At 39.3% G+C, this 26,171-nt stretch overlaps 1 protein-coding gene across 1 annotated transcript in view; it reads right to left on the bottom strand.

Moving 5' to 3' along the window:
* Positions 1–2,914: 2,914 nt before the first annotated feature.
* The window catches only part of Adgre1 (adhesion G protein-coupled receptor E1), a 126,456-nt gene continuing 103,199 nt past the window's right edge, over positions 2,915–26,171 (bottom strand). The window contains exons 19-23 of the mRNA XM_021186488.2: positions 23,495–23,561; positions 10,258–10,349; positions 7,521–7,689; positions 5,220–5,324; positions 2,915–3,327 (exon numbers count right to left, since the gene is read on the bottom strand). Coding sequence (XP_021042147.2) covers positions 3,322–3,327; positions 5,220–5,324; positions 7,521–7,689; positions 10,258–10,349; positions 23,495–23,561 — 439 coding nt within the window. The 3' untranslated portion in view covers positions 2,915–3,321. The remainder of the gene's footprint in view (positions 3,328–5,219; positions 5,325–7,520; positions 7,690–10,257; positions 10,350–23,494; positions 23,562–26,171) is intronic.

The raw sequence follows: 26,171 nt of genomic DNA, 5'->3' as shown, positions 1-26,171 counted from the left end.
GGAGTGGGTGGGTGGGGGAGTGGGTGGGGGAGCATGTGGGGGACTTTTGGGATAGCATTGGAAATGTAAATGAAATAAATACCCAATAAAAAAATTTTTTTTAAAATATGAGCCCTTCCACCCGGTCCTTTCTGCTGGGGCAGAATCTTAGCTGGTCTGCTCCAGTGAAGACACCATATTCTGATCCATCCTAGAGGACCTGAAAGTGTCTTCAACAAAATAATAGCAGAAAACTTCCCCAACCTAAAGAAAGAGATGATCATAAAGGTACAAGTAGCCTACAGAACCCCAAATAAATGGGAACAGAAAAGAAAATCCTCTTGTCACATAATAACCAAAACACTAAATGCACAGAACAAAGAAAGAATATTAAAAGCTGGAAGGGAAAGGGGGCAAGTAATATACAAAGGTAGACCTATCATAATTCCACCAGATTTCACAACAGAGACTATGAAAGCCAGAAGAGCCTGATCAGAGGTCATGTGAACTCTAAGAGAACACAAATGCCAGCCCAGACTACTATACCCAGAAAATGCTCAATCAACATAGATGGAGAAACCAAAATATTCCAGGACAAAACCAAATTCAAACAGTATCTGTCTACAAATCCAGACCTACAGAAGATCCTAGAAGGAAAAATCCAAGGTACCTGCACCAAAGAAAGTACAAGATATTAAGCATCTCACAACAATGCCAAAAGGAGAGAACCACAAGCACATAAAGCTACCTACAAAAACAAACATAATAGACCTAACAGATATCTCTCTTTGATATCTCTCAATATTAATGGACTCAACTCGTCTATAAAAAGGCATAAGCTAACAGACTGGATATGCAAACAGGATCCAGCAATTTGCTGGAAAAAAAAAAAACACATCTCAATGACAATGACAGACACCATCTCAGAGTAAAAGAAAGGAAAAAGGTCTTCGAAGCAAATGGTCCTAGAAAACAAGCAGGACTTGCTATCCTAATATCCAATAAAATAGACTTTCAGCCAAAAGTTGTCAAGCATAATGAAGATTGACACTTCCTATAAATCAAGGGGAAAATCCACCAAGGAAAAGTCTCATTTCTGAACATCTATGCCCCAAATGCAAGGGCACCCAAATTTATAAAAGAAACTTTACTAAAGTTCAAAACACACATTGAACCCCACACAATAATAGTGGGAGACTTCAACACCCCACTCTCACCAATAGACAGATCTTTAAACAGAAACTAAATAGAGACACAGTGAAATTAAGAGAGGTTAGGAACCAAATGGATTTAACAGATATCTACAGGACATTTTATCCTAAAACAAAAGGATATACCTTCTTCTCAGCACCTCATGGTACCTTCTCCAAAATCTACCATATAATTGGTCACAAAACAACCCTCAACAGATACAAGATTGAAATAATCCCATGCATCCTATCAGATCACCATGGCCTAAGGCTGGTCTTTACAAACAGCAAAAACTATAGACCCCACATATATGTGGAAATGGAACAACTCTTTACTCAGTGATACCTTGATCAGGGAAGAAATAAAGAAAGAAATTGAAGAATTCCTGGAATTTAATGAAAATGTTGACACATCATACCCAAACTTATGGAACACAATGAAAGCAGTGCTAAGAGGAAAGTTCATAGGACTAAGTTTCCAATAAGAGAAACTGGAGAGATCTTACACTAACAACAACACGCCTGAGACCTCTAGAACAAAAAGAAGCAAACTCACCCAAAAGGATTAGAAGGCAGGAAATAGTCTCAGGGAAAGACAGAAACAAAAACTGGAGCAGAGACTCAAGGAAGGGCCATCCAGGGACAGCCCCACCTGGGGATCCATCCTGCCTGCAGATACCAAACCCCAACACTGTTGCTGTTTGCCAAGAGGCACTTGCTGACAGGAACCTGGTGTAGCTGTTCTCTGGGAGTTTCTGCCAGCCACTGACCAAAGCAGATGTGGATGCTTAGAGCCAACCATCAGACCAGCTCAGGGACCCCAGTGGGCAAGCTTGTGGATGGCCTGAAGGAGCAGATTAGGATTGCAACCCCATAGGAAGAAAAATGTCAGCTGGCCAGACCACCCAGTGCTCCCAGGGACTAGGCCCCCAATCAAGAAGTGTACAGGGAGGGATTCAAGCTTTCAGATATATATATATATATGTAGCAGAGGATGGCCTTGTCTGACATCAATAGCAGGGGTGGCCTTGGTCCTGTGGTGGTTTGATGCCCCAGTGTAAGGGGAAGCTGGAGTTGTGGGGCAGCAGAGAGTGGGTGAGCATCCTCATAGAGGCAAAGGATAGGGGTGAGAGGGCAGATGTGGAGTGGGGGGGGGGGTTGTGGAGGGGTAACCAGGAAGTAGGATGTCATTTGAGATGTAAACAAATGGGGTGATTAATAAAAAACACAATATATGTGGGTTTTGGTGTTTGTACATTTGCTGCACTCTTTGTGTGATGTTGCTTGCTTGATATTCCCATCTTGGTTTTACTGGTCTTTTCTTTTAAATTACAAAGATACAAAGACTCATAACTTTTCAAGTACTGAAAATAAATGACTAGTTAATGCTTGGTCCTAAGTAAGACAATTATATGAAACCCCCAATTCAGGGAACATTATGGAAGAGAATATAGAATGTATGAGCTGGAGATGGGGAGGAGAGAGATGCCATGATGTCTTCTGGACATGGCATAGACCCATGTCCTTGTACTCACTGTAGCTATCATTTCTGCACATGATCAAGCTGCAACATTCACAAAATCAGTTCATATCCCAGCATTCAGAAGCAATAAGTGGGCCCACTGATTTACAAGAGAAATAGAATGTGAAGATTTTTTTTCCGGGAAGTGGGAAAATTGGGGTGGATATAACCAATGCATACATGTCTAAAATTGTAAATGAATAAATAAAAGATAAATAAGACATTCAGAGAGAGAACAAATAATTTATTAAGAGTTAATCTGTGTTCACTGCTTGATAGGTATTAAATGAGAATTTCTGGAACACCACAAGAAAGTGCATAGGAGACACAAAAATGGTAATCTCTTGTACCATTGAAATAGGACATGCTCTTTTCAAAACATGTGGAGCTTTATACTTGTAAGGAACAAAAGAAAAACTTATTCGGCTAAGTATCCTGTATTCCTCCTTGGTGCATGAAACTCCTGGAGTTTGGTTCCATCTATCCATGTTTTGAGATAAAAACAAAACTGCCATCAACTCATGATATCCTAAATTTCCATAAGCTAGATAGTTATTAAAAGTATGCTCCTTAAAGCACTTACAATCTTCAGACATTGTTCCATAATATATTTAAAAGCAAGAAAGGATGTTAACCCTGAAAAAGACAAAAGAGAATGACCTCAGTTAGAAGCAAAATTGATCTAAGAATTATCCAGTCCTATCTGTGGGGACAATTGTCTCACATGTACATGGATATCAATATAGAAACAGGCTATAAGCATAAACATTGAAATGCTAAACACAATTGTCCTTCTTTGTGATTCACTGAATTTAACTAGTTACTTGTGTGAGCATCTTTGGGCGAGGTGATTTTCTGGATCATGGTCCATTTATCAGGGGTACAGAAACAAAGAATATAACAAATGTAATGATTAATTGTAACTGTCAACTAGACACAATCTGGAATCACCTGAGAGTCTCAGTTTGGGATTATCAGACCAGGCTGACCAATAGATTTATCTTTATTTTACTGACTGATATAGAAATACCCACCCACCATGGGTGGCACCAATTCCTAGAAATATGATTCTGAACTATGTAACAATGGGCAGTGTGCTGAGCACTGAGTACATGCTTTAATTTGTTGGTCTCTGCTGCCGAGTGTGAATGTAATGTGGGCAATTCTGTCAATATCTTACTGTAGTGACTTCCCTGATGATGAATTGTTTTCTGTAACTTTGAGATAAAATAAACTCTTTTTCTACTAAGTTGCTTTTGTCAAGGTATAGTCAAAGGAACTGAAATTAAGACAGACCCAGTTGACCAAGTATTTGGTATGCACTAAGTGAATAATGAGGTCACAGCATGAAGTTATGTTAAAGTAAAATTTGATACAAAATCATTGACTAAATTAAATAAATATTATATGTATATTATGTAATATATAATATAATATATAATAATCACAGAATATATATAAACATGTATATGTTATTTGTTTTTTATTTACTAGTATATTGAACAAAATGATGTGTTTCTCTGTAGTGGTTTTATGCATGTACATTGATAATATTTATCGTGTTATCCTCTATTCAATTCTATTCTTATTGATCCTTTTTCCCCTCCCAAATGGCTACACTTCTATTTCATGTCACTTATTAACATGAATTTTACATATGACAGACAATATGTGATATTTAAACTTCTGTGTCTAGGTTATTTCACTTAACACAATGATTTCAAGTTCTAACCATGTTTCTGAAATTTTATTTCTTTTGTTTATGGCAAAATAAAACCTCATCTCTCATGGTTAATATTTACTGTCAACTTGAAAGATTCTGGAATCACTTAGAAGCCTCTGGTCATGCCTACGAGTGATCATCTACATTGCGTTAACTGAAATGTGAAGACCCACTTTTTTTGTTGTAGTATCATTCCAATAGTTAGGAGACAAGATCAAATAAAAAGGAGAAAGTGAGCCAAGCATTAGCACTCATTTCGCTGCTTCCTGATTGTGGATGCCATGTGACCAGCTGCCCCATGCTCCTGATACTGATCTCTTCACCATAATGGAATATACCATTGAACTGTGACAAAATAAACCCTTCCTTCTTCTGTTGCTTTTGTTGGGTATTGGGTTCTGGCAACAAAAAAAAGTAGCTAAGACACCTTCTTAGCCTAATCCACTCACCTGTGACTTAACAACTAAGCTGGTCACAGAACTTGGGGATGTAAATTGTCATATTCTTTGAACCAGTAATAACAACTCTCTGAGATCCTCATTGATCATTGACTAGGATAAAATTCTTAGCATATGTATTCTCTTTGCATCTGTGGATGTCACCCTATTTAGGTTGCCTAGTTTTAAAAAAAAAGTGTTAAATGTAGGATGCAAACCCTGAGATCCTGGCCCCAATATCCTCATCCTACAATCCCCACAGTGAGCACACTTAGCAGTCAGCAGTACTGACAGAAGGTATTCTTCGGTTTTGTTGAGCTTATGTGCCTCTTCTAATCAGCACCAGTAGGAAATTTACAGTCCCTTACCATCTTGGAAGTGGATGGCATAGATGACAGTAAAATCCCAGAAGTCTGGGAATGGGAGCTAAGGTCAGTCTTCCTGGTGAGTAGTTTCTTATATTCATCCCGTACCTGGAGGGGGAGACAAATGAAAGCAAAGTAAACCAGGCTTGGAAATGGCCCAGTCACTAAGTTTGGTATATAATATGAGTTCTTAAGTTTGGATCTCCAGCACCCACGTTTTTAAAAAAAAAAATCAATATGGTGCTTAGCCCTAAACAAGACCTACATCAACCAACATACAAAGGGTCAAGGAACATTATAGAAAAAAAGATAGAAAAATGTAAGAGCTAGAAGAGATAAGGGATACTGTGAAGTGCTTCCTCCTGGACATGACATGTCATCAAACTCATGAACTCATGGTAGCTGTTGGTACCTGCACAAGATCAAGCCAACCAAATTCTTGCATGTGTTGTTTAGAAGTCTTCTAGTCTCCACCACTTACTGAGGAATTATTGGAAGTTAATAGTTTCTGACAGAGAAATAATTGTTCATTTCTGGGGATATGCTCCAATGGATAGCTCCACATTCAATCATATATGGAAAATACTGACTAGACTTAGTATGGTTTTTAAGTCATGAAACATGACATTGGTTGGGTACCATGTTAAGAGGAATATGTAAAATCTGGTGGAGAGGAATGGGAGTAGGTATGATCATATTTCATTGTGTGTATGTACTAAATTCTCAAGAATAAGGAAAATTTGGTGGTGGGTTTGGTGGGTACCAACATGGCTGCACACAGCAGAAATCTCAATTCTAGGGAGGTGGACATAGGAGAACACTTTCTGAGACTTGATGGCCGATCAGTATAGATCAATTTACACTTCAAGCTCAGTGAAAGATCCTCTCTCAAAATACAGAATGGAAGAGATAGAGAGAAGAGTTGGTGCCTTAAGAGTCTGCCTTACTCATGTGAAGGACCCAACTTCAGTTCTAAAGACATGTCAGGCCGGGAGTGGTGGTGCACGCCTTTAATCCCAGCACTCAGGAGGCAGAGGCAGGCGGATTTCTCGGGAGGCAGAGGCAGGCGGATTTCTGAGTTCGAGGCCAGCCTGGTCTACAAAGTGAGTGCCAGGACAGCCAGGGCTACACAGAAAAACCCTGTCTCGAAAAAAAAAAAAAAAAAAAAACAAAAACAAAAACAAACAAAAAAAGACATGTCAGGAGGAGGCTCACAAACACCCACAACTTCAGCTCTAGGGGATCCAGCACTCTCTTCTAGCCTCTACATGCACTATACTCATGTGCATAGAAGAGGTAATACATTCTTCTGAAAATAACATCTACCTTCAAAGACACTGAACTTTTTCTAAACATTGCTACCAAGTTAATAATATACCTTGAAATAATCTAAGATTAATGTGTTCAACTTTCTATCCTGCATGTGCTCAGTGTGTCTAGTCTAACCTCTTTTTAAGAGAACAATGTAATCAATCTTACTATTCCTTCAATTATTCAGGTTATAAGTTTTTTTTAATCTAAGCCATTTCATTATATGCCCTCCTATATCTCTGGCCCAGCACAATGTATGTGGGGTGTGGGAGGGGATGATCATTTGCTGAGAGCAACGAACAAGTTGAAGGCAACCTGAAACAAAACACATGTCTCATAAATGTAGAAAGCAACATATGGAAACAGATTGATAAGATCTGCAGCAATTTAAGGTGTTCTTCTGGGTCAGCTATGACCAGTAAAGTGATTTCTTCCCTGGTAAAACTCTGTCAAATTTTTCTGAAAATAATTTCTTGCCCCTTTTCTATGCTGTGTTTTCTGTGCTATTCAATAAACATAGGGTAATCCCTTTATTAGACAGTGGCACAACAGATAGATAACACACACAGGCAATTCAGACAGATCTAACAAACACCACATGCTAGCCAAATAGGCTACAGACCACAGACTATAGACATACAGAAGGCCCAAGAGGAGAAGTGGGGAATGCAGTTTGGCTGTTTCTCAGTCAAACTGCTCCACAAAGAGATTACACACATATGCACAACAATTTTATTTAAATAAAATACTAGAGATATGGGAGAACATGATAGAGAAATATTTCCAATGTCTGTGTCTAGCCAAGAGCACAGGTATGAATCCACACATATAACTCATAACACAAAAAACACATATACTCACAAATGCATACAACATACAAAGCACACACACACACACACACCAGTCCTATATATGGGAGTTGGTCTGCTACAAGCACACGCAGTAAGTAGTTTTATTCAGAGAAGCTGATGCAAGTAAGAAACATCTGCATACCTGGCGGTTGAGCAGACAGTGAATGAGGAAGATGAAAGCCCCCTGCAGACTGTTGATAATGGTGAACAGGTATGCCATGATGCTTGCCAAGGGGCCAATCTGGAAAATGCCCAGCACCCAGGAGCAGCCCAAGATGAAAATCTGGGCAATGGCCTTGAAGGTCAGCAACCTAGAAGATAATGTTTACAAAATTGAATAATTGAATTGTCTTGAGAGCTGGTATGGTCTCCATGGAGACCTGGCACTGTCTGAAGATGACATCACATGGATGATAAAGACAGAGAAAAACTTGCTGTCTCTTGGACACTGCTCTTGTTTACTACAACACCAATACTCTTGTATTCTTGGAAATGGCTGACATAGCAAATTTTAAGTTATGTATTTCAAAAGCAAATTTTAAACTTGTAAAAATAAAAATAAACCCAAAATCTCAAAGAAAAATTTGCTGTCTCAAGTCCTATAGTCAATTAAAATGCTGTTGTCCACAAATACACATGTATTCAAAGATGTGTGGATGTGTGTGTTGAATAAATTTTTGGTTTAGCAATGAATGGCTAAAAAGGCTCATGTACAGACACTTAGATCTCATGTAAGTGGTAAACCCATGGTTACAAAATGCTGAGAGATCCTTTCACTGAGGCAAATTCATCACATTAAGTACAAAAAAATGTGATCGGTGGCTTTAAATACACTCACACATCATGCAACCATCACTACTATATAGTTCTTAGTCATTTTTATTATCTTAAAAATGAAATAGACACATACATGAAAAGAAACAGTATGCAGGCAAAGCAATCATTCTCTCTCCCCCTTCCTATGGAAGACAATTAATATTCATAAAAATATAAATGAATAGAATAAGTATAGATAAATATAGACTAGATCAGATTTGGTTAAAACCAGTTAGTGGACACACTATAGAATAAAAACATAGACGTAGGATAAAGAAAATGTAGCATGGTCATTCAGTGGAATATTATATTAGCATAATAAGGAGTGAGGCAGTTGTAGCTGAAAGAATATGCATAAATCCTATAAACTTCATAATAAATAAATAAAAATTCAGACAAAGGCAAGCTGTTGCATGGTTAAATTTATTTGGGTATCAAAAATAAACTAAGAGAGAGGAAAAGACAGAAACAGATAGGCAATGTAAGGCTATTTTTTAAATAATTAATAATAATATTCATTTGTTATAATGATGGAGAAGGAGGAGTATGAGAAGTATGAGGAAAAGGAGAGGGAGAAGGAAGAGGAAGAGGAGGAGGAGGAGGAAGAGGAAGAGGAGGAAGAGGAGGAAGAAGAAGAAGAAAAGAATTAAGTGAGTAACAACAGTCAATGTCCAGGCTTGGAGCCAGTTAGTGAATGATTTATTCAATCACTAATTTTATCACATGTATGAGACCCTCACCCTCTCTATGCATCACATTGTCCTGTATGACTCCCCAGCCACAGAAAGGGATTCTAAGCCAGGCCATATGGCACACTGAATAATCATAGCACTGAAGAATCATGGATTTCAGACCTGCTTGTCCTACAGAGGGAAATCTGTTTCAAAATAGACAAACATTTTAAAATATTATGAGCCTTCTTATATGTTTTTGTGTTGTATGTGCATATTTATCTTTTGTGCATGCATATGAGTATGGTGTGTGTGTGTACATGTGTGATGTGAATGTATGTGTGCATGTGTATGTGTGTATGTATGCACACCTGCATGTCTGTGAATGGATGTGTATTTATGATTTCATGTATGGATGTACATTGTGTGTGAACATGTGAGTGGTTGGGTTTGTACATGAGTGTGAATGTGAATGTGTATGTGCATGTTGTGTTTGCATGTATGTGTACTTGAGCATGTGGGGTGGACATGTGTATGTATTGTGTGCATGTATGTGTGCATATATCTGTGTTTGTATGTGTCAATATGTATGTGTGCATTTGTAGGTATGTATGTGAGTTCATGTGTGTTCATACATGTCCATGTATGCTTATGTCCATGAGCATATGTGTGCATGTGCATATATGTTCCTGTTTGTGTGTGTGCATATGTGTCCATGCATATGTATATCCATGTTTATATGTGTGCATGTATATGTACATATGTCTGTTTGTGTATGTGCCTTATGCATGTTTGTCCATGTTTGTGTGTGGGTGCTCACACTGAATATATCAATATTTGTGATCCATAAAAGGCTCAGTGTTCCCAGAAATTATAGTAGTACATTATTAGCTACCTAAAGTGAGCCATACTAATATCCCCTTTCTACAAATAAAGAAAGTGAGCTGTGTAGAGGTCCTATAAGCAACATAATGTCATACAGGTCATAAAGGACATCGATGGAGTGGGAAGTCTGATGTCTGGACTCTTCTATTCTATGCAAGCCTCATCATGTCTCTGCAATGAATGTTCAAAAAGTGATCAGACTGGCAGGTAGCTCAACAGTTGAAGTGCTTAATGCACAAATGTGAAGACCTGAGTTTAAGTCCCGAGAACCCACATAAACCATGTGTGTATAACATGAACATCTGTAATGCCAATGCTCCTGAGGTGAGATGGGAGGAGGAGACATGAGAGTAGAAACCAATACCCTAGGATTCCTCTGACCTCTGCATGTGTGTCATGGCATGTACACACCTACATGTGAACATGATATATAGAGAAAGCTGAGAGAGTGGTAAAGCTTTGTCAGAAGAAGGAAAGGAATGAGTAAAGGTGAGAAAGAGACTGTACCTCGTGTCCTTGAGTTTAGAGACTTCTGAGCTGACACTGCAGAGCTTCTGCCTCAGAACCCACAGTGTCCAGGCAAGGAGGACAGAGTTGATCTGCAAGGATAAGCAGAGGGTGTATAGACAAGATACATAGACTGACCATGACCATCTACACATTAAAATATGGCCTCTAGTAACCTATCCTGGATGGAGGATGCCAGGTTGCAATCCTAGATTTGTCAAGTCTGAATAGCCTGGACTTGAAACAGCCAACAGTTACACAGCTGATGCCTCTTCTTCCAATTTAGGGTGGACAGCAGAAAGCCAGAATCAGCACTGATGGCCCCCATAAGACACCCCAGTTGTAGTTTCCCAACATGCAAATTCATGCCACAGCATTCAAAGCATTCTTAATCACTGACACTCCCTGCCTGCTTCTGAGTATACACTGTAAGTGATGAAAATGCATACCTCTGCTATTATACTGTAGCTACCTTGCAACAAATTGTTCTTTGTTGTTTGCATGTAAATATTTTTATTTCCACCAGCTGTTTCCCGTCATTTCAGTAAGAACTGAAACCAATGTTGATACCATAGACTATGACACAGAACAGATGGTTCCTTCTCTTCAAAGGTGTTCCCTCAGCCTTCTCATAGTGGTGTGATGATTGGTATTAATTGTCAACACCTAGAAGGCAAGCCTCCAGGAACACCAGTAAGGGACTGTCTAATTTAGGGTTAGTCTGAGTATTCATGTGGGGGATGACCTTGATTAGTAGAAAGACCCAGGCATTGTGGGTGGTACCAGACCCTAAACAGAGTCTTAAGAGAGTGGGACAGTGAGCTGAGCACAGTGCATAAATTCATTGATCATTGCTCTTGAATGTAATATGATGGACCGCTTTGAGTTCTTTTAGTCTTGACTTCTCACAGTGATTGGATATACCTTGGACTGTGAGCCACATAAGCTTTCTTCCTTACATTGCTTTGGTCAGGATACTGGGAGGAGAGGGAGATTAGATTATAATTATACTCATTTTTCCCTTTCTTGTCCTTCTTCCAAACCCTCCAATATACTCCTCCTTGCTTTCTTTGATATCCATGGCCTCTTTTTCCATCGTTATTATATACATCTATATTCCTAAATGCAACCTGCTTAGTCTCTGCAGGTGCGCAGCAGGCCTCCGCCCCACCAGCTCCAGACCACTACAAGGCGCTGCGGGAGGTGGCTGTCCCTGCAGCCCTGGAGGCAAAGGCCATGGAAGCCGAGGCAACTTCCACTGAGCTAGAGGTGGTGCTTGGACGCTCTATGGGTGGCTCTGCCACCTCGCTGTTCTTGCTGTGCTTGATTTTCAGGGATGACCACTTGGTACTGGATAACCAATTGATACGCTCTTTCTTAGAAATATAATTCCTATACTTAAGGTTTGGGGAAATTTGTGGAAGAGGGAACAAAAATATTCTAGGACATGGACTATGAGGGATTTTGCTGTGAGATTATATTTCCTAACAACATCAGTAGTTACACACAGGAAGTCTCAACATGACTGAAGAAACATAGGCTGGACAAAAACAGTAGCAATGGACATGTCGAAGTGGAAAAAGGAAACACCATGAGGCTTCAGCTCTACACAAAGAATAACAAACAATCCAGGAGTGCTATGAATGGGAGAGATCAACAGTGCACTTTATGACAGCAACAGGGAAGGAAACTAAGACAATCGGATTCACATAAACCAAGAACCTAGGTTTTCCATGTTGGTAATATTGACATCTGGGATCATATCACCCCCAATGTGCGACAAACAGTGCTTTCTTCTGGTCGTTTGTGGAACAACTTCTTGGACGCTGTGCATTAGATGCCAGTGTTACCCTCCTTCTTTGTTATGAGAACAACAACAAAAAAATATTTTTTTTTTCGCATCAGTCCCCTGAAAGGCAAAATTGCCCCAGTGGAAAGCCAATGTATGGTGGAAGGGTATTTTTTTTCTCCTGGCAACTAAGATTTTCAGGAGGAAAAATTGTGTTGAAAATTTGGAAGTAAGTGAAATAAACATTTCCATTTCCTCCATGCTGGCTAACATTCATAGTTCTGGAAGCCTCTGTGCTGGACAGGAGAGAATGGCCATCAACAGTCTAACCTCTCTGGACCCTGTGTAAAATTAATAAAATGCTAACCTGCCAGGCAAGCTATGCCTCCTAGGGCAATAGTGACATGAATATTTTGGAAGTGAACAATTACTTCCTGACTGGAATTGAATCCCACCACACAGAAAAGATACGTAAAATATAAAAATATTTTAATTTTTTTTGGAAATGATTCTATTTATTTACACAGAAATATTAAGCCAGAAGTGAAAATGCTTCTATTGTTATATGCAGGAATATAAAACCACACAAAAGGATTCCCAGGGTCTGCAGGTAGAGCAAAGCTAAGTCTATGAGTTTATTCTTTTTTGTTGTTGTTGTTTTGGTTTTGGGGGGTTTTTTTGGGGGGGTTGTTTGTTTTTGTTGTTGTTGTTTTAATTTTATTTTTATTACATATTTTCTTCATTTACATTTCAAATTTATTTTCCTAATTTCCTAATTTCCCCTCCAAAAATCCCCTGTCACCTCTCCCCTCCCCCCTTCCCCTGCTCACCAACCCACCCACTCCTGCTTCCAGTCCTGGCATTCCCCTATACTGGGGCATAGAACCTTCACAAGACCAAGGGTCTCTCTTCCCATTGATGGCCAACTAGGCTATCGTCTGCTACACATTTCATTACTTTGTTTTCTTACCCCCCCCCACTTGGGTATTTTCATTATATACATTTCAAATATTTTCCCCTTTCCAGGTCTCCCCTTAGGAAACCCCCTATTGCATCCCTCCTCCACCTGACTCTATGAGGGTTCTCCCCCACCCACCAACTCCAATTCTACAGCCCCAGCATTACCCTACACTGGGGCACTGAACACCCTTAGGACCGAGAGCCTCTCCCCCCACTGATGTCCAACAAGTCCACCTTCTGCCACATATGTGGCCAGCACCATAAGTGACTCCATGTGTATTCTTTGGTTGGTGGTCCAGTCCCCAGGAGTGCCTGGGCGAGCATCTAGCCTATTGACATTGTTGCTCCCTCCATGGGGCCGCAAACACCCTCAGTCCCTTCTCCATCTCCTCAATTGGGGACCCCCAAGCTCAGTCCAATAGTTGGATGCAAGCTTCCTCTTCTGTATTTGTCAGGCTCTAGCACAACCTCTCAGGAGTCACCTATATCAGGCTCATGTCAGCAAGCACTTGCTGGCATCCACAGTAACATCCAGTATTGGTGGCTGTATATTGGATGGATCCCCAAGTGGAGCACTCTCTGGATGGCCTTTCCTTCTGTCTCTGCTCCAGAGTTGTTTTTTTTTTTTTTTTATCTCCTTATTTGCTCCTCTGAGTATTTTGTTCACCCTTCTAAAAAGCACTGAAGAATCTACATTTTGGTCTTCCTTCTTCTTAATTTTCATATGGTCTGTGAATGGAATCTTGGGTATTCTGAACTTTTGGGCTAATATCCACTTATCAGTGAGTGCATACCATGTTTGTTCCTTTATGACTGAGTCATCTCACTCAAGATAATATTCTCAAGTTTCATCCATTTGCCTACAAATTTCATGAAGTCGTTTTTAATGGCTGAGTAGTACTCCACTGTGTAAATATACCACATTTTCTGTATCCCTTCATCTGTTGAGGGACATCTAGGTTAACTATGGCTTCTGGCTATTATTCATATGGCTTCTATGAACATGGTGGAGCATGTGTCCTTATTACATGTTGGAACATCTTCTGGGTATATGCCCAGAAGTGGTATAGATGGATTCTCAGGCAGTACTATGCCCAATTTTCTAAGACTGATTACAAGAGTGGTTATAACAGCTTGCAATCCCACCAGCAATGGAGGAGCATTCCTCTTTCTCCATATCCTCGATAGCATCTGCTATCACCTGAGTTTTTGATCTTAGCAATTCTGACTGGTGTGAGGTGGAATCTCAGGGTTGTCTTGATCTGCATTTCCCTGATGACCAAGGATGTTGAACATTCCTTTAGGTGTTTCTGAGCTTTTCATATTTCCTCAGTTGAGAATTCTTGTTTAGCAGTGTTCCCCATTTATTCATATTTGGATGTCTGGAGTCTACGTTCTTAAGTTTTTTGTATATATTGGATAGTAGCTCTCTATCAGATGTACAATTAGAAAAGATCTTTGCCCAATGTGTTAGTTCCAGTTTTGTCCTATTGACAGTGCCCTTTGACTTACAGAAGCTTTGCAATTTTATGAGGTCTCATTTGTCAATTCTTGATCTTAGATCATAAGCCATTGGTGTTATGCTCAGGAATTTTTCCCTGTACTCATGTGTTCCAGAGGTTTCCCCACTTTCTCTTCTATTAGATTCAGTGTATCTGGTTTTATATGAAGGACTTTGATCCACTTGGACTAGAGGTTTGTACAGGGAGATAAGAATGGATCAATTTGCATTCTGCTACATGTTGACCTCCAGTTGAATCAGCACCATTTGTTGAAAATGCTATCTTTTTTCCACTGGATGGTTTTAGCTCCTTTGTCAAAGATCAAGTGACTGTAGGTGTGTGGGTTCATTTTAGGATCTTTAATTCCATTCCATAGATCTACCTGTCACTGTACCAATACCATGCAGTTTTTATCACTATTACTCTGTAGTACACCTTGAGGTCCAGGATGCTGATTCCCCCAGAAGTTCTTTTATTGTTGAGAATAGTTTTCACTACCCTGGGTTTTTTTTTATTCCAGATGAATTTGAGAATTGCTCTTTCTAACACTATAAAGAATTGAGTTGGAATGTTGACTGGGATTGCACTAGACAAGATGGCCAGTTTTACAATATTAATCCTGCCAATCCACGAGCAAGGGAGATCTTTCCATCATCTGAGGTCTTCTTTGATTTCTTTCTTCACAGACTTGAAGTTCTTATCATACAGATCTTTCATCTGTTTGGTTAAATTCACACAAAGATACTATATATTGTTTGTAACTATTGTGAAGGGTTTAGTTTCCCTCTTTTCTTTCTCAGCTTGTTTATCCTTTGGGGATTGGAAGGCTACTGATTTGTTTGAGTTAATGTTGTATCTGGCCACCTTGCTGAAGTTGTTTATCAGCTTTAGGAGTTCTCTGGTGGAATTTTTGGGGTTGCTTAAGTATACTATCTGCAAATAGTGATATTTTGACTTTATTCTTTGCAGTTTGTATCCCTTTGACCTACTTTTGTTGTCTAATTGCTCTAGCTAGACCTTCAAAAGGGAGACAGTAGGTAGCCTTGTCTAGTCCCTGATTTTAGTGGGATTGCTTCAAGGTTCTCTCCATTTAGTTGATGGTGGCAACTGGTTTGCTGTATATTGCTTTTACTATGCTTAGGTATAGGCCTTGAATTCCTGACCTTTCCAAGACTTTTAACATGAAGGGATGTTGAATTTTGTCAAATGTTTTTTCAGCATCCAATGAAATTATCATGTGGTTTTTTTCTTTGAGTTTTTTTTAATGAAATAGTTTACATTGATGGATTTCTGTCTATTGAAATATCCTGGCAACCCTGAGATGAACTCTACTTGATTGTGGTGAGTGATCATTTTGAGGTGTTCTTGAATTCAGTTGGCAAGAATTTGATTATTTTCCCATCAATATTCATAAATGAAATTGGTCTGAACTTCTCTTTCTTTGTTGGGTCTTGGTGTGCTTTTTGTATCAGAGTAATTGGGTAGTGTTCTTTCTGTTTCTCTTTTGTGGAATAGTTTGAAGGTCTTCCTTAAAGGTCTGAAAGAATTCTGCACTAAACTCATCTGGTCCTGGGCTTTTTTTGGTTGGGAGACTTTTAATGACTGCTTCTATTTCTTTAGGAGTGTGGGACTCTAGATAGTTTAGCTGATCCTGATTTAACTTTGGCACCTGGTATCTGTCTAGAAAATTGTCCATTTCATTCACATTTTCCAATTTGGTTGAGTATAGGCTTTTGTAGTAGGATCTGATTTTTTTTTTTAATTTCCTCAGTTTCCATTGTTATGTCTCCCTTTTCATCTCTGATTTTATTAATTTAGCCCTCTGGTTACTCTGGCTAAGGGTTTATTGATCTTGTTGATTTTCTCAAAGAACCAATTCCTGGTTTTGTTGATTCTTTGTGTAGTTCTTTTTGTTTCTGCTTGGTTGATTTTGGCCCTGAGTTTATTATTTCCTCCTGTCTACTCCTCTTGGTTGTATTTTCTTCTTTTTGTTCTAAAGCTTTCAGGTGTGCTGTCAAGCTGCTAGTGTATGCTCTCCCCACTTCCTGATTTTGGAGGCACTCAGAGCTATGAGTTTTCCTCTTAGCACTGCTTTCATTTTGTCCCATAAGTTTGGGTAAGTTGTACCTTCATTTTCATTAAATTCTAAAAAGTCTTTGATTTCTTTCTTTACTTCTTCCTTGACCAAATTATCATTGAGTAGAGTGTTGTTCAGCTTCTATATTTATGTGGGATTTCTGTGTTTTTATTGCTACTGAAGACCAGCCTTGATCCATAGTGATTTGATAGGATGCATGGGATTATTTCAGTCTTCTTATATCTGTTGAGGTCTGTTTTGTGACAGATTATATGGTCAATTTTGGAAAGGTACCATGAGGTGCTGAGAAGAAGGTATATTCTTTTGATTTAGAGTGAAATGTTCTATAGATATCTGTTAAATCCATTTGGTTCATAAATAATGTTAGCTTCTCTGTTTAGTCTGTGTTTCCATAATCTATCCATTGATAAGAGTGGCATGTTGAAGTCTCCCACTATTATTGTGTGAGGTGCAATGTGTGCTTTGAGATTTAGTAAAGTTTCTTTTACGAATGTGGGTGCCCTTGCATTTGGAGCATAGATGTTCAGAATTGAGAGTTCTTGGTAGATTTTTCCTTTGATGTGTGTGAACTGTCCTTCCTTATCTTTTTTGATGACTTTCAGTTAAAAGTCGATTTTATTCGCTATTATAATGGCTATTCTAGCTTGTTTCTTGAGACCATTGCTTGGAAAATTGTTTTCCAGGCCTTTTACTCTGAGGTATTGTTTGTCTTTAACACTGAGATTCTTTTCTTATATGCAGCAAAATGCTGTGTCCTATTTACATATCCAGTCTGTTAGTCTTTCTCTTTTCATTGGGGAATTAAATCCATTGATGTTACGATATATTAAGGAGTAGTGATCGTTGCTTCCTGTTATTTTTTATGTTATTTTTATGTTTGTGTGGTTATCTCCTTTTGGGTTTGTTGAAAAAGATTACTTTATGTCATTTCTAGGGTATAGTTTCCCTCCTTGTGCTGGTGTTTTCCAACTATTATCCTTTGTAGGACTGGATTTGTGTAAAGATATTATATAAATTTGGTTTTGTCATGGAATATCTTGTTTTCTCCATGTACAGTAATTAAGAGTTTTGCTGGGTATAGTAGTCTGTGCTGGCATTTGTGTTCTCTTAGGGTCTGTATGACATCTACCCAGGATCTTCTAACTTTCATAGTCTCTGGTGAGAAATCTGGTGTAATTCTGATAGGTCTGCGTTTATATGTTACTTGACCTTTTTCCCTTACTGCTTTTAATATTCTTTCTTTGTTTTGTGCATTCGGTGGTTTGACTATTATTTGATGGGAGGAATTTTTTCTGATTCAGTCTATTTGGAGTTCTCTATGCTTCTTGTATGTTCATGGGCATCGCTTTCTTTAAGTTAGGGAAGTTTTCTTCTATAATTTTGCTGAAGATATCTACTGGCCCTTTGTGTTGGGAATCTTCACTCTCTTCCATACCTATTATCCTTAGGCTTGGTCTTCTCTTTGTGTCCTGGACTTCCTGGATGTTTTGGATTAGGGGCTTTTTGCATTTTGCATTTTCTTTAGCTGTTGTGTCAATGTTTTCTATGTCATCTTCTGCACCTGGGATTCTCTCTTTTATCTACATTCTGTTGGTGATGCTTACATCTATGACTCCTGATCTCTTTCCTAGGTTTTCTATCTCCAGGGTTGTCTCCCTTTGTGATTTCTTTATTGTTTCTATTTCCGTTTTTAGATTCTGGATGGTTTTGTTCAGTTCCTTCACCTGTTTGGTTGTGTTTTCCTGTAATTCCTTAAGGAATTTTTGTGTTTTCTCTTTAAGGTCTTCTACCTGTTTATCTGTGTTCTCTTGTATTTCTTTAAGGGAGTTATTTATGTCCTTCTGAAAGTCCTCTATTATCATCATGAGATGTGACTTTAAATCAGAGCCTTGCTTTTCTCGTGTGTTGGGGAAACCAGGGCTTGCTGTGGTGGGAGGACTGAGTTTTGATGATGCCACGTAGACTTGGCTTCTGTTGCTTATGTTCTTGCCCTTGCCTTTTGCCATCTGTTTATCTCTGGTGTTAGCTGGCCTTGCTGTCTCTGACTGTGGCTTGTCCCTCCTGCAAGCCTATGTGTCAGTACTCCTTGGACTGCTTCTCTCCAGGAGGAATTTAGGTATGGAGAACTGTGGTATAGGGTCAGATCTGTGGTGCAGACAGAAACCAGAAGGATCCTGTACCCAGCTGATCCTTAGTTCATGTGTCCTGATGGCTCTAGGACCATCCCTCTTGGGCCAGGAATTTGAAGAGATGTGGTAGTCTTACCTGCACTCACAAGTTTGTCTGTTCTCCTAGAAGACCAGCACTCTCCTAGAGGTATTTGTGTATGTAGCTCTGTGGCACAAGGTCGGCTCTGGATGCAGATGAAAACAAGAAGGCTCCTGTCTAGGCTGCTCCTCACATCCTGTGTCCTGAGGGTTCCAGGTGGGTACCTCTGAGCAGCAATTGGTGGTCTTACCTGCACTTATAGGCTTGTCTGAACTCCTGGGAGACCAGCTCTCTCCTGGTGGTATTTGTTCATTATTATTTTATCCCCATTATTTCTCAAACCTAGTATGTATTGAGGAACAATACACACAATGTCAGACATTGTGCTAATTATCTTAATCACATTCTCTGTTTTCCAAAACCACCCTCGATGACAGGGCTGGAATTGCATGGGAGAAGAAAATCCTTTGATACAGGTAGACAAGTAAGCATGCAGGCAATCCCTAAGGGGGACACTAGAAGATGTAACAGAGCTAGGTGGAGAAGAATAATGCTTTGTAACAATCTCCAAGCTAAAACAATCTGTCCTGCAGTCAAGACTCAGGAAATAACTCACAAGTCTCAGGAATCTCCTTAAACTTATAAGATTTGCAAGACCCCTCCATAGGTTATAGAAATGGTAATGACTCCTGGGAAGGGAGATTCTCTGACCTGTTAAATGCCTGATCCATGGAAGAATGTCTGGGAACCCTTTCATGAATTGTATCCCAGCTTGTCATGTCCCTCAGCTGATTATTCCTGAAACATTCATGCCCCCAGCTTTTTTCAGCTGCCTTCAAACCATCTATGCTCAGGGTTTCACCAACCCATGCTCCTGTGTGTAATCCCAGTAAGTTCATTGATCTGCCAAACTGAACTGTAGTAGAATCACTACTTTGGTGCCATATCTGAGGTAAGTAGAAATTTATTCACATTTCCCCAGGAAAGGCCATACCACCAGCAGCCAGTCAGGTTTAAGAGATGACACACATTGTACTGGCTGGTTTGTGTCAACTTGACACAAGCTAGAGTCATCTGAGAGAAGGGAGCCTCCTGAGAAAATGCCTCCATAAGATCAGGCTGTAGACAAACCTTTAGAGCGTTTTCTTAATTAGTGATTGATGGGTGAGGGCCTGGCTCATTGTGGATGAGGCCACCACTGGCCAAATTGTCCTGGGTGCCATAAGAAAGCAGACTGAACAAGCCATGAAGAGCAAGCTATAAAGGAACACTCCTCCATGGCCTCTATATCTGCTTGAGTTCTTGCCCTCACTGATTTTGATAATGAAATCTTATATAGAATTGTGAGTGAAATAAATCCTTTCCCCCTTAAGGTGCTTTTGGTGGTGATGTTTCATCCAACAATAGTAACCCTAACTAAGAAGATAATCTTGAGGACATGAGAGAAACCATGGACTTATAAAGGTGTCATCATTGAATAGAGAATTTTTGAGGAATGCATGAAGGGGAGGGACAATGATAATGAACAGAAGTATGTCAGAGTCAATTTTGGCTTTAAGGAATATCATTCTCAAAACTAGTCACTACCAACTGTCAAAAGACAGATTCACAACTAATTTTTTAATATCATAAAAAACAGCAGATTCACAAATACACCACAATATAGAGCCATAATATGAAAATCATCAAGGATGTCTGACCAACTGACATTGTAATGCAAAGTTGTCACCCATAATTTTATTGTGCTTCACTCATAGATATCCTGAAGCATATGCAGCCCACAGACTACATGTTGTACACTCCTAAAGGTGTCTGAATCCCTGGGATAATGATCTTTCTTTAAATAAAGGGAATGGTTTTGGTTCCATATAAAGGAAGAAGACCACCACATAAATCTAGGATTGCATTGTAGATGAAGTAGTGATCAAAAATCCTGGCAAAGAGAAGAAAACAAGTAATTTTTCGGTCTAAGCATTGGATCTTACTTAAGAAAAGGGGCAGGGACAAGAGATCGTGATTATAGACAGTTAAAGGAAAGAGCAGTAAGAAAGAGAGAAGGAAAAAAGAAAGAAGAAAATCACAGAGTAGATCCATCCTATTAGGTTGATCCATCATATTAGGTTTCAGGTCTCCAGAGCTAAGATGATAAAAATCTATACTGTTTACTATAGAGCACTCTTAAGACACAATGACATACCTGCAAACCCCCAATAATCTATAAAACATCAATACTCCCTGGATTAACATATCCTCTAGCAAGTCCAAGAATGCTACATCATTCAAAACTGAGCTCATAGCTAACACTAAGACTGGCCCCCTTTTTTCTACTATATAAATTTGATACTTTTGTCAAAAATTAGGTGAGAACTGGTTAGTTTATTCTGGTTCCTCTATTGTCTTCTTTTATGCCAATATTTGGCTGTCTTTTTCACTTTAGCTCTGAAGTATAATTTGAGGTAAGTTATGGTGACAAGTTCAGTTGTGTTCATACTTCTCAGGACTGATTTGATTATTTGTGACCTTTTGTACTTCCATGTAAATTCTTGGATTGTTTTTTATGGGTCTCTGAATGATTTTAATGGAAATTTCACTAAATATGTAGATTACTTTTGGTAATAAAACATAGACATTTTTACAATACTAATTCTTGCCAATCCAGAAGCATGGAAGGTCTTCCCATGATCTAGAATAAGCTACAAATGGCACTAGCAAATACAGCATTATGAGTGGCATCTAGCAGAAACATCACCTGACTGGGGTGGGGACTGGATTGAAGGCAAGTAGCAAATAGGTTTTGTTGGCCTTCTTCCCTCTCCCTCTCCCCCTCCCCCTCCCCCTCCCCCTCTTCCTCTCCCTCTCCCTCTCCCTCTCTCCCTCTCCCCCTCTCCTACAATAAAGCTCTAAAACCAAAAAGAAGAAAAAAGAAATAGGGTTTGCCATAGTAGGGATTGACTATCAACATGACACCACCTTCAGTCACCGGAGGACATAGTCTCAATTGAGGGGTTGCACAAATCAGACTGGCCTGTCAGCATGCCTGTGGAGTACTGTCTTGATTGCTAACTGATGTTGGAAGTCCCATACCGGGGTGGGAGGTACTGTTCCTACAGCAAGTAGTCCTTGGATGCATAACAAACCTAAGCAGGAGTAAGCAGGAGTCCTTGCCTGGGCCAGAAATCAATATTGCATCATGGGTTCATGCTTCAAGTTCCTGCTTATATTCCTACCCTGACTTCCTTCAGTGATGGACTATGACCTTGTCTTTATTATGATTTCTATTGCTGCTATGAAACACCATGACCAAAAATCAAGTTAAGACGTAAATGGTTTATTTGGCTTATACTTCCATATCACTGTTCATCATTGAAGGAAGTCAGGACAGGACCTCAAACAGGGCAAGGACCTGGATGCCAGAGATAATGAATGCAGAGGCCATGGAGGAGTGTTGATTACTTACTGGCTTGCTCCCCATGGCTTGCCCAGCCTGCTTTCTTATAGAACCCAGGACTTCCAGACCAGGGATGACACCACACACAGTAGCCCTCCCCCATTAATCATGAATTAAGAAAATGCCCTACAGCTGGATCTTAAGGAAGCATTTTCTCAATTGATGTTTCCTCTTTTTAGATAACTCTAGCTTGTGTCAATTTGATGTAAAACTAGACAGGATAGGCCTGTAAACTGAAATAAATCCCTTCTTATTGCAGCAATAGAAATAAAGCCAAAACAGTGCCCGGTATCTTCAAATGTCACTTGGCTTCTGCTTATTTCTCAGAATTTCTCATCTCTCTTCTAATCGTGACCATATCTCCTCTGTTTCTTCCTTTTCTACCTTCCTTTACATCCTTCTTTTCTTTTGTATACAAGATCTTTCTACATAGTAATGTAGCCTAGCTGATCTAAAACTTAATTTGTTATCTAGACCAAATTAGCCTCAGACTGACAGATGTCTCTCTACGTGCACATACTAAACATAGTCATTTTTTTCTTTCTCTTCCAGTCAACATCTAGACCTGGAAGAAACTGACAGGTGTAACTGTGGGCTTTTCCACTCACACCTGAGTTCTGGAAATTATAGCTATGAGACTTATTGCATATGAATAAATGCCTAGGCAAGTTTTGGCTGGTTCCTGCTAGTTTGTAACTCAATTATCCCGTTTAGTCTAGTCTAAGTTCTGCCACGTGGTTGCTTATCTTTCCTCAGTTTCATGTGTCTGCCTCCTAAGAGTTCAGGGCAAATCTCTCCCCATGCCTGACCTATCCAAGAATTCCTATCTCCCTACAAGACTCCCATATTATATTCTTCCTCGGCAATAAGCCATCACCTTTTTATTGACAGGTGATGCTTCCATACAGTACACAAGAGATTCTTTCTACAGACAAATCTATTTCCCATTAAATTCAAAACATGAATAAGAAAAATTTCCAGAACTCAGGTGTGAGTGGAAAAGCCCAGTTACACCTGTCAGTTTCATCCTTATACATATTTTGCACTTGAGCATCAATAAAAATTAACAGAGAAATCACATTCCAATTGAGTTACATCCTAACTTAGAAACCTCAAGAACCAAGAAACACAAGAAAGAGATTTGAGATTATCAAGCTTCACAGTGTGATGACACTTTCTAACTTGACCAAAGAGAGATCACCAAAATGTTCTTGAAGAAATGTTTTCCCTACCGTGATGATCATGCAGACCGGCCCCAGGAAACTCCAGATAAACCCCGTCTCTGTATTCAACCAGCAGCTGTAGAGGAAAACACAGGAGGGAAGTGCATTTGTCTCAGGACATGGCCTTGCAGTTGTGCATCCTCAATACCGCAGAATGACATTCATTCAAAAATGCCGATTGTGGGGAGGGGAGTTGGTTGCCAGTGTGATGTGAGCCAAGATGGACTCTAGACAAATATTCATGAGACCAGAGTAATGATCAGTTCATAATTTTCACAGTACTTTCTACCTCCATGTAATCCTCCACTAGTACACTGTGTCATTCAAACCTCAACTCCAACATCCCCTCCAGTAAGAACTCATTATTCATCATCCTTGACTAAAGAATATACTCAGGGTCCTACAATCTTTCTACTCTTTCTTCCTTAGTATTTCGTGAGCCTTAGGTGAAGGTGTGTTTTGTAGCTCTATCAGTTGGGATAGGGCCCCACAACTCTGCAGTTTAATTATAGCTTGGTTTTGTTGTTTTGTTTTGTTTTGTCTTGTCTTGTCTTGGTTTGGTTTTGGTGGTCTCTGATGCAAAGAGAAGTTCCCTTGAAGAGTAAAGACTATGTTTAATTTTGAATATAAGGACAAATAGTTAGAATGTGGTTAGAAATTATGCTAATTTAGTAAAATTTGGGTTATTAGCTGTCTTCCAAGATCTATGACTTCATTAGCCCTGTAGTTGGTTAGGTTTCTGATACTAGGAATGATTTACCTTTTGTTGAGCTGGTCTCTTTTTTTTTTCACTTTTTGTTGATTCCTTGTGAATTTCAGATCATGAACCTCAATCACCCTCATCTCCCCATCTCACTATATTCATCTTCCACCCTTACAACCCCCCAAAAAAGAAAACAAGCAAATAAATAAATAAATAAATAAATACTTAAAAGACCTTGTCATGGAAGCTGCTTCAGTGTGTCACACAGTATAATCTTTTGCCCAAACAGCCTTTTGTGCAAATATTCATTGTAGTGAGTCATTGGTCTGTTTTGAGGCCTCTGGCTTCTGCTACACTATCAATACTGGATTACAACTGGACTCTTCTCAGATATTCTGAAGCTACCCTGTATTTTGGAGATCATGTAGCTTTGGTTCTGGAAGACCAGTCCCTTCATGCACTCCAGCATTTCATAGATGGGGCAGATGTTGGGGTTGGACAACTCAAAGCCCTGGATCACAACCTGGGTGGTAGCTGAGTTGGTGGCTCTCCCATGCTCACACCACCTAGGCAACATTCCAGCACTGCCCAGGTGAGGGGTGAGACCAATTCACCAGAGTACAGCATCTGGCAAGGGACAGAGGCAGTTCTCCTGTTCTTATGTCCTCAGGGCTGGGTCTCCTTTGCCCACACTACCAGGCCCAGCTCTATTGTCCTACCCGAGAAGGTGCAGAGCCACAGAAGGAAATATACATGGGCATCATCAGAATCCATTTTTCCACCACAACAAGCCCTGAATACATCAACACACCTGAAAATCAGGAAGCTGACCTAAAATCCTAGCTCATGAAGATAATAGAGTCCTTTAAAGAGGACTTTCTGCTTAAATAACTCACTGAAAGAAATACAGGAAAACACAGGTAAATAGATAGAAACACTTAACAAGGAAACACATAAATCCCTTTTTAAAAATACAGGAAAATACTATCAAGCAAGTGAAGGAATTGCATAAAGTGGTCCAACGCCTAAAAATAGAAGTAGAAACAATTAAGAAAACACAAGTTGAGGCAAACCAGGAAATGAAAATCCTGGGAAAGGAGTCAGGGATTACAGATGTAAGTATCACCAACAGAATAGAAGAGATAGAAGAGGGAATCTGGGGTGTAGAAGATACCATAAAAGAGATTAACACAACTGTCAAAGAAAATTCAAAATACAAAATACTCCTAATTCAAAGCATCCAGGAAATGTAGGACACAATGGAAAGACCAAATCTAAGAATGATTGGAATAGAAAAGAACAAAGATTCAAAGCTCAAAGGACCTGAAAACATCTTCAACACAATCAGAAGAAAACTTTCCCAACATAAAGAGATGGTCATAAAGGTACAAGAAGCTTACAGAACACCAAATAAAAGGGACCAGAAAAGAAAATCCACTCATCACATAATAATCAAACACTAACTGCTCAGAACAAAGAAAGAATATAAGCTGAAAGGGAAAGGGGCCAAGTTACATACAAAGGTAGACCTATCAGAATTACACCAGACTTCTCAACAGAGACACTAAAAGCCAGAAGAGCCTGGTCAGAGGTCATACAGACTTTAAAAGACCACAAATACCCGCCCAGATTACTATACCCAGCAAAAATTGCAATCAACATTGATGGAGAAACCAAAATATTCCAGGACAAAACCAAATTCAAACAGTATCTATCTACCAAGCAACTCCTACAGAGGATCCTAGAAATAAAACTACAACACAACAAAGGTACCTACATCAAAAAAAAAAAAAAAGACAAGATAGTAAGCATCTCACAACAAAGCCAAAAGGAGAGAACCACAGGACATAAAGCCACATACAAAAACAAACATAAAAGAAACCAACACCCAACAAAGATAGAAAACTTCAGACCAATATCCCTTATGAATATTGATGCAAAAATCCTCAATAAAGTTCTTGCTAACCGAATCCAAGAACACAT

Source organism: Mus caroli, chromosome 17 (assembly GCF_900094665.2).
Source record: "Mus caroli chromosome 17, CAROLI_EIJ_v1.1, whole genome shotgun sequence".
In the NCBI taxonomy this organism is placed as follows: Eukaryota; Metazoa; Chordata; class Mammalia; order Rodentia; family Muridae; genus Mus; species Mus caroli.
This window is presented reverse-complemented; position numbering and strand designations above follow the sequence as displayed.